Source organism: Centruroides sculpturatus, unplaced genomic scaffold (genome assembly GCF_000671375.1).
Source record: "Centruroides sculpturatus isolate CEXI.00-Female unplaced genomic scaffold, Cexi_2.0 scaffold333, whole genome shotgun sequence".
Classification (NCBI taxonomy): domain Eukaryota; kingdom Metazoa; phylum Arthropoda; class Arachnida; order Scorpiones; family Buthidae; genus Centruroides; species Centruroides sculpturatus.
Genome location: NW_019384637.1, coordinates 410,961 through 425,917, shown reverse-complemented (window position 1 = coordinate 425,917; position 14,957 = coordinate 410,961). Strand labels below are relative to the sequence as shown.

General features: G+C 24.8%; 1 protein-coding gene across 1 annotated transcript in view; it reads right to left on the bottom strand.

Annotated features, from left to right (window-relative positions):
- Nucleotides 1–14,342, bottom strand: part of LOC111625877 (227 kDa spindle- and centromere-associated protein-like) — a 45,477-nt gene extending 31,135 nt beyond the window's left edge. Inside the window, exons 1-5 of the mRNA XM_023369127.1 lie at nucleotides 14,139–14,342; nucleotides 11,935–12,022; nucleotides 7,199–7,313; nucleotides 2,098–2,199; nucleotides 459–713 (exon numbers count right to left, since the gene is read on the bottom strand). Coding sequence (XP_023224895.1) covers nucleotides 459–713; nucleotides 2,098–2,199; nucleotides 7,199–7,297 — 456 coding nt within the window. The 5' untranslated portion in view covers nucleotides 7,298–7,313; nucleotides 11,935–12,022; nucleotides 14,139–14,342. The remainder of the gene's footprint in view (nucleotides 1–458; nucleotides 714–2,097; nucleotides 2,200–7,198; nucleotides 7,314–11,934; nucleotides 12,023–14,138) is intronic.
- Nucleotides 14,343–14,957: the final 615 nt, after the last annotated feature.

Below are 14,957 nucleotides of genomic sequence, written 5' to 3'. Positions count from 1 at the left end.
AGCAATATGTATTTCAAAAATTCAAAAACAAGCAATGTTCACATATAAGAGAATGTTCTTATTTGCACAGAAATATGGTAATAATCAGTTGTAAAAATATCATTTATTAATACTAGATATTAAAACAATTTTTTGAAGTCTTACTCAGAAATAAATTTATTAGCTTTGTATCAATAGCATAATATTAAATATTGATCTAAATTCAATAAATTTGAAAAAAAATTACTAGAAATATCTACCTTACTCAGTAATATATAAAATACATCTTAAGTGAAGAAGGATGATAATTTTATCATCCTTCTGCACTTAAGCATCATTGAAGATTATAATTTTTAAACAAAACAATGTCAAATAAAAATTTGAAATTATGAAATATAAAGTGTTATCTTGGTTAAATGAAAAAATAAAAAGTAAGATGATATCAAAACAAAGTTTTAAAATAATTCTTGAATATCAACCTTATAATTTCCTTCAGAATTAGTAGATTTTAATTCACTCTTCAAAGATTTGATAATATTCTCTTTATCTTCTAACTGAACTTCAAGGTTTCTTAACTGATTCTCCAAAGTAGTTTTATCAGCTATTAATTCTTTTTCTGTTTTATCAAATGCTTGTTTTACATCTTCCAATTGTTTTTTTAACATTATAACTTTTCCTCTTTGACTTTGTTCATTATTTTCTATGGTATCTGATGTTGTTTCAGCTGAAGTTTCCTTGAAGGAGAAAAAATGCTTAATTTATATTGTTAATTAGCTTTCATTATTCTCATATTTAACCAAACTATAATTTATATATTTATATTATTTAAATACACAAAATGCAAATAAAAAATTTCTTTTATAAAACTCAATTATTAAATTTTTGTTTAAACACATATCTTTAAAAATGAATAAAATATAAAAGTTTAGAAAATTTGATGCATTGTTTAAATCAATGGTTTCCTGAGAAGGGTCATATGAAATGTAAAAGACAAGTCTGGAAGCCATACATGAAAAATATATCAAAGATTAAGGCTTTTTTTTCTGAATTACAATAGACATAAGTCAATGTGAAATTTTTGACTGTTTTTTCAAAACAATGTCATCAAAATTGGGGAAAAAATTTAGTGGTGCAGGTATACCTCACCTTACGTCAGTAATTGGTTCCAGGAAAACAACTTAAGTCAAAAAACGACGTAAGTCGAATTTACTTGTCTCCGAATCTACTTGTCACTAGGCTAAACTATAAATTACTATTCCCAGTTCTGTATTTTATTTATTAATGCATTATTATATATGGTCAATAAGAATCTATTTTAAGCTTACAAACAAATAAATTTTAGTTTTTAATAGAGTACAGAAAAAAGTAATCTAAATTTACGAATGCATGTACTGTGCTGTAAATACAGTACATACTTGTAAATGTGTATATTTTAATATGATTTTATGTGCTTTAAACGCTTTTCTAGTGATATTACGACTTCAATATTTGTGGCGGATGGACGTAAAGTCGAATAAAATGACTTAAACTTGATTTTTATTTTTTCGTATACTTTTTTGACAAACGACGTATAATCGGGTACGACGTAACTCGAAACGACGTAAGTCGAGGTATACCTGTACTCAATATTAAAATCTCTTTAGATATTTCAGTGTTGTGTAATATTTTGCTTTTATATATTTCATTTTTCAAAAGATTTGTTCCAAAAGAAACAAAAATAGAAACTATCCCTCATGCAAACTTCTTAATACTTTTAAAATTTTTTTCTAGCAGAAATTTGTAAAAATTTCACAAACTTCTTTCTTTGAATAAGTTCCATAAAAATCATTTCCAACAAGGTCTATTAATCCTAGCTGACTTTTCAATGCTTTGAACTAGTTCAAATGCTGATGATAAAATATGTTAGTGAATAAGCTATGAGGCTGAATAAATATACTCTGAGAGCTGTAAATTAGAGTCAGTGGTACACTCAAGATTTAATTTACAATTAAACATTAAAATAATTAATTACAAAATGCCAGGACGAATAATAATACATTATAAAATTCTAAAGAAATTCAGATATAAAAAATAAAAAAATTATTAAAACTATTAGTAACATAAGATTTCTACACTTACCTCAACAGAACTAATCTTATTTCTTTCTTTTAACTGATTAGTTAATTGAGCTATTTTAGCTTTTGACTGTAATTTGAGTTTCTGATATTTTGAATGTGAATCCTAAATGAATAATTGAATTTTATCATCATAAAGATTAAAACAAAATAAAATTTTAAAAAATTCCTAAAACAAAAATTAAATTAACTTTTTATATTAATATGAAAAATCAAAACATCTCTCAGATATTTCTTTAATAACTCTTTATAATTAACTAAATATATATAAAAAATTTTGTTTTAATAATAAATAATTACATCAAATAAATAAAATATAAACTTGAAATATCTTTTTTATTTAAAGATAGTGTAAGCAATTTCATATAACTATAAAAATTGTAATTATAAAAAATCTTGTCTACATTATAGCTAAAGTTCTCCTCAAATGTCTTTTTTCTATACCAAGAGATAGGGCCTAACATATCTGGAATAGATCACCAATGAAAAATTTCTGGAATTCTTCACTAGCCCAGATTCAATTCCAGGTTCCCAGAGTTGTAGGTTGATGTCTTAACTGCCTCAGCCATTTGGCCAGTCAAAGTACAACTTAACATATTCACTGCTGAAGACATCTTGAAGCATTTTATACTGCTATGTTCAATATGCTAAGGATGCTCATGTGCTTTCTAAGATTGATTATATTATCACTCAGGAAAATTTTATTCTTTGTTTTTAAAAAAGAAAGTTTGTTTTTAACATTTATTATATACTTCAAACTCTGTATACATTTCAAAGTACTCTGTATATTAATTCTTTATCAGTACAAACCAAGTATCACATCTTACTTTATAAAATGTAAAAAAATTCCTTAGACACTTTTAACATATGTATTATGATTTTAAAAAAAATATTTTTTTAATTTTACATATTGATAGGAAAATCAGTTTTTATACAGGCAGTGAATGTGTGAAACATTCTCTCATCTGGACTCTAATCTAGTTACATACAGTAATACCCTGAACTTACACGATAGGTGGGACCAAGCAATAATTGTGTAAGTTGAATTCGCATAAGTTGGGGTATAATTTCGCAATTTGTGTAAAATCCAAGTTGAATGTATGTAAGCTAATAAATGTTCTCGTTAATCTTATCTTGTCTTTTGATTCATTCATGGTTGCAAGAAATCACCACATAGAGTCTCTCAAGTCTCCGTAGATATAACAAACACAGAAATAAATAACACAAAATAAATTGGAGCTATGTGTCAATTCCACACGACACATCTGAATATGTAAGCTAAACAATAGTTTGGGGGGAGTGAGTAATCAAGAGTTGCGTGGCGCTCAAACAAAAGACGAATCGACAAAATTTGAAAATTGCGTAACTCCGGGTTCACATAAGTTGGGGTAGCATAAGTCGAGGTATTACTGTATAATATAATTATATACATAAAAGTGAGTTGTTGACACAATTGGTGACATAGAAGCAGTGACACTGATCTAGTGTCATCTATTGTTCACATTTTAATTGATTTTTTAAAAATTAACTATATTTAAAAATGACATTACTCACATTGCTCATGTTTATATTTTTACAACAGACTATAAATTACTTGGAAAGTATGTTCTCATAAATATCACATTTATAGAAAAATTATTAGACTGCAATTTGAAAAAACTGTAGACCTATAAATTTCCACTGTCCTCCCTCTGACTGTCTGTCCTTCTTTAATCTTGAGAAAGGAGTTAGATAGCTGAAAATCATGACCAAATATGGAAAGCTTAGGGCAGGAGTTTAACATATCGGTTGATCAATCTGGTTCAAATTTATACTTCTTTCAAAAAAAGCTTTTATGTTCTGAAACATAAAATATATAGTTAATGCTTATATAGTTAATCTGAACTTCTTGTCCATATTAACTATATATGAACTTCCAGTTTAGACCAGAAGTCACATTACTTCAATTCAAAAGTTCCCACAAATAGAGTTAGATTAAACTGACACAACTCTATTGCTAACAGAAAAAGTATGATGTGCAGAGGCAAGACATCACTAAAAGAATTGAAAACATTTAGATGAAAAATTGCAGCCTGGCATTGTGACAATGTCACAATAAATAATCAAATTAATTTGGTTTATTTGGTTACAGCAATGAGACACCTGAGCAATCTGTTAAGGAGAATGCATCATGGGAAGATTTTTATGTAAAGCTGGCCCACTATTTAGGTGTTACTAACAGGAAGAAAGTCCAGAAAACTGCACATTGCCAGCCCATTGGTCATGCCCAAACCCATGACAAACTAACTACTGATATTTGGTGGTTTTATCCATTCAGCTACTAGAAGGCACTTATGAAGAAAGTATCATTCAGAAATGAAAAAATCCAAGTGGCAAATGCTATTATGCTACATGTCACAGTAATTAAATGAATATAATATATATTTTCTTAAAATTATATCTTTTTTTGTAAGAATTATATTTAGTTTATGATTTATTAAATTTTTTGCCAATAGATGGTGCTATATGTAATCAGCAAATTGAATGTGCATAGAAATTAATTGATTTACAGAAATTCAATAGATACCAAAATATCTATTAAATTTTTGGGGTGGAATGTACATTATCTAAGTTAGGAGTATGTAAATATAACTGCCAAGTTTCACAGCAAGTGGTCAAATGGCCTAGGAGTGTATAGCAAGCAAACAAACAACATTCTCATTTATATATATACATATAGATTATTATTATGGTATTGGTAAATTGTATCCTACTCAATTTATAGTGGTGCTTAGTGCTATGCTGGACCAATGTCAAGGCACAGCTACAGAAAACATTGTTACTTTGTTTATGTGCTGTTCATGTATTAATATATATCTGTATTTTTATGTCTGTTCTATGTCAGCACATAAAATACTTCCTTAGAAAACATTGTTAAGACATCTTAATAATTTCTTCTTTACATTTTCATGTAAATAAATTATTAGATTTAAATATATATGTTATAAATTTCAGTCTAAGAACTGATTCAGTCTTAATTGAATCTTGTTTGAATGTCAAGTTATGAAGTCAAGTTGCTATCCATTTCAAGGGGCAGGAAATATATTCATAACAGTTTATAGTATTTTGATATCATAAACTTAATTCCAACAATAAGACATAAGTTTAGTAACATTAATACGTATAACGATAAATGGTGTTTGACAACTTAACCAGATTAAACTTCTCTAACAGATAAAGAATATTGTTTAACTTCTTATAACTTGCTCTGGCCACCCTCCTCCCCTATTCCTGTTTAAAGATAGTCTTTATTTAACACCAATAATCAAAATTTGTTGTCTGAAATAGTATTTCAACCAATTATTTGTTTTGTTTTAAATATTTTGTATGTAATTAATTCTTTCAGAATATTGAAGGCAGGACTATACGTTTTCTTGAGACTGGTTATGGACGATGGTGTCTGTTATTTAGAGCAGTGGTTCTTAACCTTTTTATACTCACGGCCCACCAAATATTTCATAATTTTTTGTGACTCCCATTTTTTTTAATAATAATTTATATTTGTTAAATTATCTATAATAAATTGATTTTTTTATTATTGCTTTATTTTTTTATACAATAAATGTAAAACATAACTTTATTATTTCATTATCTATTTAAATAATATTCAAACTTCACAATTAAACATAAAAACTCATTAATTTGAATAAAAAATAAAATAAGAAACATTTAAAAATTCATAGAAAACACAAAAAATATTCAAAAATAATTTAATGAGATTTCTGCTGCTGAATATCCTCAACTAATTTGTTAATTCTTGGTTCAATTGTTTGTAATGCTATCCTCATGCAGACATCTAATCGCAATAGATTGCATTTTTTTGTTTTTATATCCACCATAGTTGAGAACCCTCTTTCACACAAATATGTATACTAGCGAAAGGCAGCAAATTTTGCATTTCTGCTGAAAACAAAAGAGGATATTCTGCACAAATTTATATCCAAAATTGGGACACACTTTTAGTTTAGAAAACAGATCTCAAATTACAATTATTTATTAATTCCAATAATGTATCTTCATCAGCTGATGATAAATTAGTATTTTTATAATTGTTGTATGGATCTTGAATCCATAGTCTTGTAATGTGAACTTCATCATTAGGAAAATATTTATCAAATTTATCAATTAATTTTAAAAGGTGACATTTAATTAAGGAATTTACATTTTGTTTCTCAAATTGAAATTTTGAATCAGAGATTAATTGTGAATAGAATGAATACATTTCATATATATTTGAATCTATTCTTTGGATCCATCTTTGTAATTTCATTTTCATAGCCTCAATTTTGCATAATTTGGCAGTCCCCGGCAAAGTTCTTATGGACCCCCAGGGGGCTGCAGCCCCCTGTTAAGAAACACTGATTTAGAGTGTCCACTACAGTCGACCCCCCTATAACACTGTTGATTTTTCCGTTTTATATGAATTCCATGTTGTACGAGTCACTTATATTTTACAAATATGTGAGCTGTTCACAGCCAGGCACACGCATTTGTAAAATCTAAGTGACTCGTGCAACATGGAATTCATATAAAACGGAAAAATCAACAGTGTTATAGGGGGATCGACTGTATTTAGAGGTAAATATAATAGATAACCTATTTGAAGGTTCTGGGGATTGTAAAATGTCCATTAAGTAGAGGTGTGGTGTCTGCTATTCAAGAGTGTCTGTTAATGGAGGTTTCACTGTAATTAGTTAAATTTCACACTAAGCAACAGTTAACTTTCCTTATAAGCAAACAGCTTATACTTTTTCACATTAATTAAAAATTGTTTTTGTTTTAATTATATTCGACTCACCAAATAAACCATATCCAGTTCATAATCCAGCAGAAAACTTCTTTTTACGAACGTTTTCGTCTATATGTAATAGACATCATTATGAACTGGATATGGTTTATTTGGTGAGTCAAATATAATTGTTTTTGTGAATTTCTTTTGGATTTTGATTTATTAAATGAATAGAAAATTAATTAAATAATATGAAATGAATAAAAATGTCATTATTACAATATTAGAAATTCTGTATAATGAAAATGATTCTTAAATAAATAAAAGTTTAACATACCTCTAATTCTTTATTTTTTGCTTGAAGTTCTGTTTCATTTTTACGTACTAGTTCTTTTAATTGTGCTATCAGAAGTTGTTGATCTTCTACAAACTCCATTTTTTTTTATTTTATGCTATATCATTAATAGAATAACATTAATTTTATTTCTAGAATAATGTATATAATTCTCCAATATGAAAAATTAAACTGCTTTTAGTATAATACACTTTACTTACAGAAAAGTTAATAAATTTGTTACATGACAAATTTCCACTCATTTAATTTAAACAAAACATAAACAAACAAATTCAATAAACATTTAAATTTGATTTTACTATTTCAAACAAGTTTTCATTGACAAAATTTTAAATTTAGATATAAATATCTAAATTCAAAAGTTATAAACTGATTTTTAAAACTGTTTAATTTAATAAAATTTATGTTTAGCTGAAAGCATTTTCATTAAAGGAGATTATACAATTAAATAATAATGTAAAAATATAAATTTAACTTTTCATTTTTGAATTTATCAAATGTTAAACTTTAAACAATTACATTTAATTAAAAAATAATCTTTCCTATATTATATTTTCATTGTTCAAAATTAACTATACAGTCTAATATTTTTGAGAAGCAAATTACAATAAACATTTACTATTATTTTTCCCAATTACTCATAATTTAATTTTTATAATATTAAAACAGTAGTGCTTCATTCCAGTTACAAAGGCAAACTTAGTTTATAATGGGAAATGAGTAGATAATGGATATATTCCTTGTAAAAGATGTTTTTTGTTAGAAAAAGAGGGCAATGAAATTAAAAATCAAAATTACAGAATGAACAGAGCATAACAATTTTCACTTGCCTTGTTTATACTGAAAGGCAGATTAGTATTGTTTTATGAGAGAACTTTTGATTCTTTGAGTTTATGTTTTACGTACTTTAAATGAAAATGCATTAAATGAAATTAGTCTTTTCCAAATGTTTATTAGTTAGAGTTGATAATCTTCACTCTATCAGGATATTCATAAGCATACATCTTATCAATAAAATAAATAAATTATTTTGTTTATCCATGATTACACTTTGAATACTTTTTCCTTAATGGTGAGATATTGTATTATTCCTTACATATTATGGTTTATACGTTAATCTATTGATGAAACATTGATTAAGAGTTTTACTCCAAAATACTTTAAGAGAATCTTTTTTTTTTTATCTCTAATCTTCATCATTGTTCTTAGATAAATTATATTACAGAAAAGTTCTATTAACAGATTTCCAGAATAATAATAAATTTTTTGCAACTTCAAGGAACACTTGAAACCTTTGTGCTAGTGAAACAGATTCAATCTTTCATTTTCCATTACCAACAATATAAAATTGTTATCATTCTCAATAATAGTAAAGTCTTTCATGAAGATTATTGTCAATGGAAACCAGGTATAGTCTAAATCAAGCTTAGATCACTATCTATGTCAGCTTTTGCCTTTGGATAAATAGTTGTCATTGTTGTCTACATCAAAAACTGTAGTTTACGCATGGATAGAAGTAGATCTAAATCTTCAATTTAGATTTACACTTTGCTTCTGAAATTGGACTTAAATGTTTAACCAGCTGTCTGAACTGTGTTAGTTCTAAAAGATTTTTATAGGTGACAACATTGTAATTGTATGGAATAATATCTCAACAAATACAATGTTATAAAATATTAATGAGAATTTTTATAAAATATAATTACATTTTATAAATAATTGTAAATTAGAAGAAAAATAAAAAACAATAATTTCAGATATTTTTATTCTAATTTAGAATTTAAATATCAAATAGACATACACAAACTGCTGTAAATAATCAGGCTATAATTTGGAAATATTAATTTAAAAAATTCTTAATTAATATTTCCAAATTATATCCTGATTATTTATGGCAGTTGTGGATGTCTACTTGCTATACACTGGGTTTCAACTGGTGTTTATATTTGTATAAATATCAAATTCTTACTATATTCTAATTGTTCTTATTTTACATTCTATAATCCTAAACTATTAAGGTTGAGTGTTTCATCCATCACTTCCAACATACAAAGGTTATCAATTACGAAAAAAAATTTTTTATTAACTACATTTTGTTATTGCACATGCATTTTGGACTGATGAATTCTAATCAACAAATTCTATATTTAACTAAATTATAAATTTTCATTAATTAAATTATATTACAGGTATATTTAATATACCTGTAATATAACAGGTATATTAAATATTAAATAAAAATTGTTTTCTGTGAAACTCTGTATTGTCTGTTAAGCCAGTATAATAAGTCCTGATAATAGTGAATGCTTGTTTATAGACGAAAATTTATAATTTAGTAAGAAAAGGACATTGAGGCATTTTAATTAATCTATATTTAACTTTTTTATATACAAAGAATTGGCAATAATTTTATAACACATGATGTACATAATTTCTGATTTTGAAAATTAATACTGTCTATATTGTATAACACAAATTATCATATATGGATGAAAAAACACAAAATAAGTAATTTGTCACAAAAACATAAATATATGAATTATTTATTTTATAGTAATATTGGTAGACATTGACCTGCTTAAACATTCCTTTTAGTATCTAAATGTTTTGTTGGTGGAATTGTTATAATAAACTAAATTCTTTCATTGTTTAACTTCTAAAAAGACAATAGAACTATTCCTTCATTTCTTTAAATAAAATTATATAAATATTTTGAAATTTTGTTGATAAATAATTTAATATAAATTACTCAGCTAAAACATATTCTTATTATGGAATTTAATGCATGCCAACTGAATTAATTACATTTTACTCTTTCCTGACTTATTATGTATATAACTCAGCAATGTATTGAAAAATTGTGTCAAATTTGATTTTCTTGGGTTTTTGAAAATCTGAACATTTCCAGATTCCCTGAATCCAAAAAGGATAAATAGAAAAAAACAAACGGAAAAATTTCATAGGTGCATATGTTGGCATCTATTTCATTTAATATCTCAGGATCTTTACACAAAATCTTTAACTTATTTGTTCAATTAGGTTAGAATCAATCTTTTAATAATAATAAAAATGTTTAATACATTTTAATAATATTCCTTTTATTTTTATTAGTATTAATCCTTTTCCATACTATAGATTTTAATCATCTCTAAAACTTGTTTAATAACATTTGCAAATTTTTTGGTATAAAAATTATAAAAAAATTTTTCATTTTTTTTGTACAAATACCTTATTATTTTGTTTTGTAATACAAATGAAATTATTTAGCTCAAGTATCACAGTTTATTCAACTATTGTATCTTAATATTTATATGTAATCTTCAAATTTAAAAATGATAAATAAGCACATTTTTTAAAATAAAATTAATATAACTGATTCTATTAATAAAATATTAAACTTAAAAATAAAAAGTCTTTTTAAAGATGTTTTATTGAGTGTAAATGTGGTAAAATCTTTAAACTATGAAGAAATATCTTCATGAAATTCTTCTAGAAAGAACAAAGAAGTTTTTCCAATTTAATAGATCAGTCAGAAAATAAGTATCTGCAAATATCTATTACAACTAAATGTTCATTGAAATATTTAAAAATTTCCAAAAAACAATTTTTTGTAACAAATTTTGTAAGGAATTATCAGCTGTTGTTATTGTTATTTTATATGTTAATAATAGAATCCACAATTTTCCAACACCACTCCTTTATTAAAACAAATATTTTCAGCTACTTTTATGGCCTCCATCAACTTGTAATAAATATAAATTGAATATTTAAACCAATTGATCTAATAGCATTCCAAGAACATTTAGCATTTAAAATGTGAAATTTGAAAATTGTAGCTGAGGATACATTCAAATAAATATAACTTTTTATATAAATACATTAAAATTAAAATAAAATAAATAAATAAATACACCTATATTTTACAATACTGGAAATGAAATAATTAATAAACATAGATTATATTTTTTAATTTAAAGATTTCATCCTATGTTTAAGATGCATTATCAACTCATTAACTGATAATCAGTGGCAACAATACACACAATCAACCACTTAAACATAGGATGAAACCTTTAAATTATAAAATATAACTTACATTAAATTATAAAATATACATTTATTAATTAGTTATTTTGTTTCTGGTTTTGTAAATATAGATGTGTTTGTTTACTTTATTTTATTTTAATTTTAATTTTCCTGTATTTATATAAAAAATTTACATTTATTTGGATAAGTCCTCAGCTACAATTTTAAAATATGTAAATTTGTTCAATTTTTAAATTTCACATTTCAAATGCTAAACACTGCTAGAATGCCATTAGATATATTGGTGTAAACACTCAATCTGTATTCATTACAATCAGATGCAGGCCCTAAAAGTGGTTGAAAACATTTATTCTAATAAAGTAGTAGTACTGGAAACATGTGAAAGATATCTTTTATTATTGACTGATTCCAGATTTTAGGAGTGCTTTATCTTTTATGTTATTAGAGAAAATTTGAAGATACTAATAATAAAGATTAATAAATGGTTTATTGTCATCAATCTGTTTTCTTAAATTATTTACATAATATTTTTAGTGCAAAAGAATATCAAATACTGTAAAATATATTAAATAATCAATATTTTTAATTTTATATAATACTGATGTATTAATAGTGCTCTAATATAGAAAAATATACAAATTGTTTTTATACAGTTCTAAATCTTTATTTACCTTTCTTAAGATATTTCAAATTAAATATTTTTTGTCATATATTCTTCAATACTGTACATCTCATATATTCCATTTCCTCCTTTATGCACTAAAAATAAATATTTTAAAATATTCATGAACTAATTAAACTAGTTGTAACTTTAAGAAACAATAGCAATATCCTGACATAAAGCATTGCAAACTGTTTATTAAAATGAAATAATGAGGACATCAATAAAACAAGAAAGAATTACATATTTTTAAAATTTTTGTTTCATTTTTACATATTTGAAACGATAAATACAAATTTTATCATTATTTATCAATTTTAAAATTTATTTTAAAAATTAATCATGTTAACTTGACAAAACAATATAAGTTAGAAATCTGGAATAAAGATAAATGACATCAATGCAAAATTAATTCAAAAATATTCTCTCAAATAGTTTAATCTTTGATAAAAATTTAATTTTTTATATTATTTAAAGCTTGGTAATTGTTATAATAGAAAATTAAATCATGTTATATTTTTATATACTTGTATAAATTGATTTTATAAAAATAAAATTTTTATAAAATCAATTTATAAAATTTTGCTTTGTTTTTAATTAGATAAAAGCAAATAAATTTTGCTTTTATCTAATTAAAAACAAAATATTTACTTAAAAATATAAGTTAATAGCCCACTGTAGAATGTATTATTTGATATTTTTTATAAAGATATTTGCTTACAAATTTGAAAATTTTCATAATTTATCAAAATAAATTATATGACAATTAACCAAAATCTGTTAAAATTCAATAACATTGATATAACTACTGTATTTGATATATTTTCATGTAATTGTTATAATTTGCATGAAAACAAATGCCTTCCCCTCAGCTAATCCATTGTAAATGTTATGAATTATACTGAATCCATTTTAACATAGAATATTTCAAATTATCAGTTGTAAATAATAGTTTAAACTTTGATCATTGCATTTAATATGGTAATGTAAGCATTACCATATTAAACACTATAAATTTGAAGTTTAATGTCACTAAGATAATTTAATCAATGATATTAATTTTTCTTTATTGAATTCATTAAGGAAACTGAATTAATTACAGGTTTTACAAATTTAATGTGAAATCTAATGTAAATTTTATAAAAACAAATGACCACCAATTTTCAAAGCATATTTTAACAAATATGTTTTGAAAATTGTCTTTAAAAAAAGAACAATTTAACATTATCTTTTTAAGTTTTTGTATGATAATGTTAAAATCAAATTAGATTTTTTATTTCAAATCAAAAACTCTAATTTAATTTATAAGTGTAAGATTAAAAATCTCCCAAGCAATTTATGTATAAGCACATATTTATTAAATTCAATCTCAAGCATTGTCAAACTTAATTTTTCTATTGTTCATTGAAACTTGATATTAGATTTTTTATTTCAAATCAAAAACTCTAATTTAATTTATAAGTGTAAATAAGATTAAAAATCTCCCAAGCAATTTATGTATAAGCACATATTTATTAAATTCAATCTCAAGCATTGTCAAACTTAATTTTTCTATTGTTCATTGAAACTTGATATTAGATTTTTTATTTCAAATCAAAAACTCTAATTTAATTTATAAGTGTAAATAAGATTAAAAATCTCCCAAGCAATTTATGTATAAGCACATATTTATTAAATTCAATCTCAAGCATTGTCAAACTTAATTTTTCTATTGTTCATTGAAACTTGATAACAACATGTGAAATATATATTAAATCAGAGATTCAAATTTAATAAGCACAGATTGTCATTATTTTATTCTAGCTGTTCCTCTCTCTTTCAGGAATAAAAATGGGTTCAGATCAATCTAGAACACCGCAAACAACTTTAATTATTATTATTATATTTTGCAGTACTCATTTAATAGTCTTTAGCTTTGATTAAGAATAATTATCAGAATTATTCTTATGTATTAATTCAAATAAAACCTGTGATATTTGTAAACAGCTCAAATCATGTTAAAATATAAACATTCTTTTCCAGTTCATTTTCAACTTGTAAGCAAATATTTTTCAAAAAGGATGCTAAGCAATCATAAAAATCAGCAATATATCTTGTTTCCTCCCGAAAAGCTATCTTTATTCCTGTAAAATGGTAATAAAAATATATTTACTACTACCATTTATAAACTAATTTAAATTTGGGTGGGTACATGTAAATTCCTACAATACTTACATTAACACCTGCTACACAAACTCATATTCTTACTTAGATTTCTTTTGGAAGATGTAAGATCAGGAAATATAATTAATTTAAAATTTTGACATAAGTCGAATCGATTATATTTTTCAAGGACAAAGTAGCTACCACGATCCAAACATCGAGGGAAAACAACATCCCTCCATGTTTGTAAATAAATGACACGCGTATTACGTACCCATACATGGATAACGAACGTTGCCATAAAAAATTTCTCTGTAAATATAAAATTATTTTTTAAAAAATATAATAATAATAATAATGCGATTTTAATTTTTTATTCTTATCAGAATATTAATTTAGATACTTTTATCAAATTACCCAAGTTTACTTTTTATATAGATTTTAACATAATATTTTCATAGGAAATACAGTATTGAAGATTTTTATGTCCTAATAAAGTGTTCGGTTAAAATTTATAAAGGAATCGTGCATAAAAATCATATATTTTACTGATGTGCGAGCCGGTGATTTTCCGATATCACTGTGATCGGCGACAGTTACTTTTTAATAATGATGATTTTTTCCAGTCCGATCACGATTTCGCTGCTATGGCTTGCAATTGCATGGTCTCCATCCCCTTAATTGTAGCGTTCCAACAACCAGTGGTGATATTCAGCGGGTTCGCACAGGTTCGGCCGAACCCGTTGTTAACATTTTCAAAGTTTTCCGAACCCGTTGTTAAACACACGTAACATTTCTCGGTGGTTTTGTTTCTTTTAAAAAATATATTAAAAAATACGTATTATACTCTGTAACACTACTAAACTAGAGCCTTATACCCCGTTCGCCATG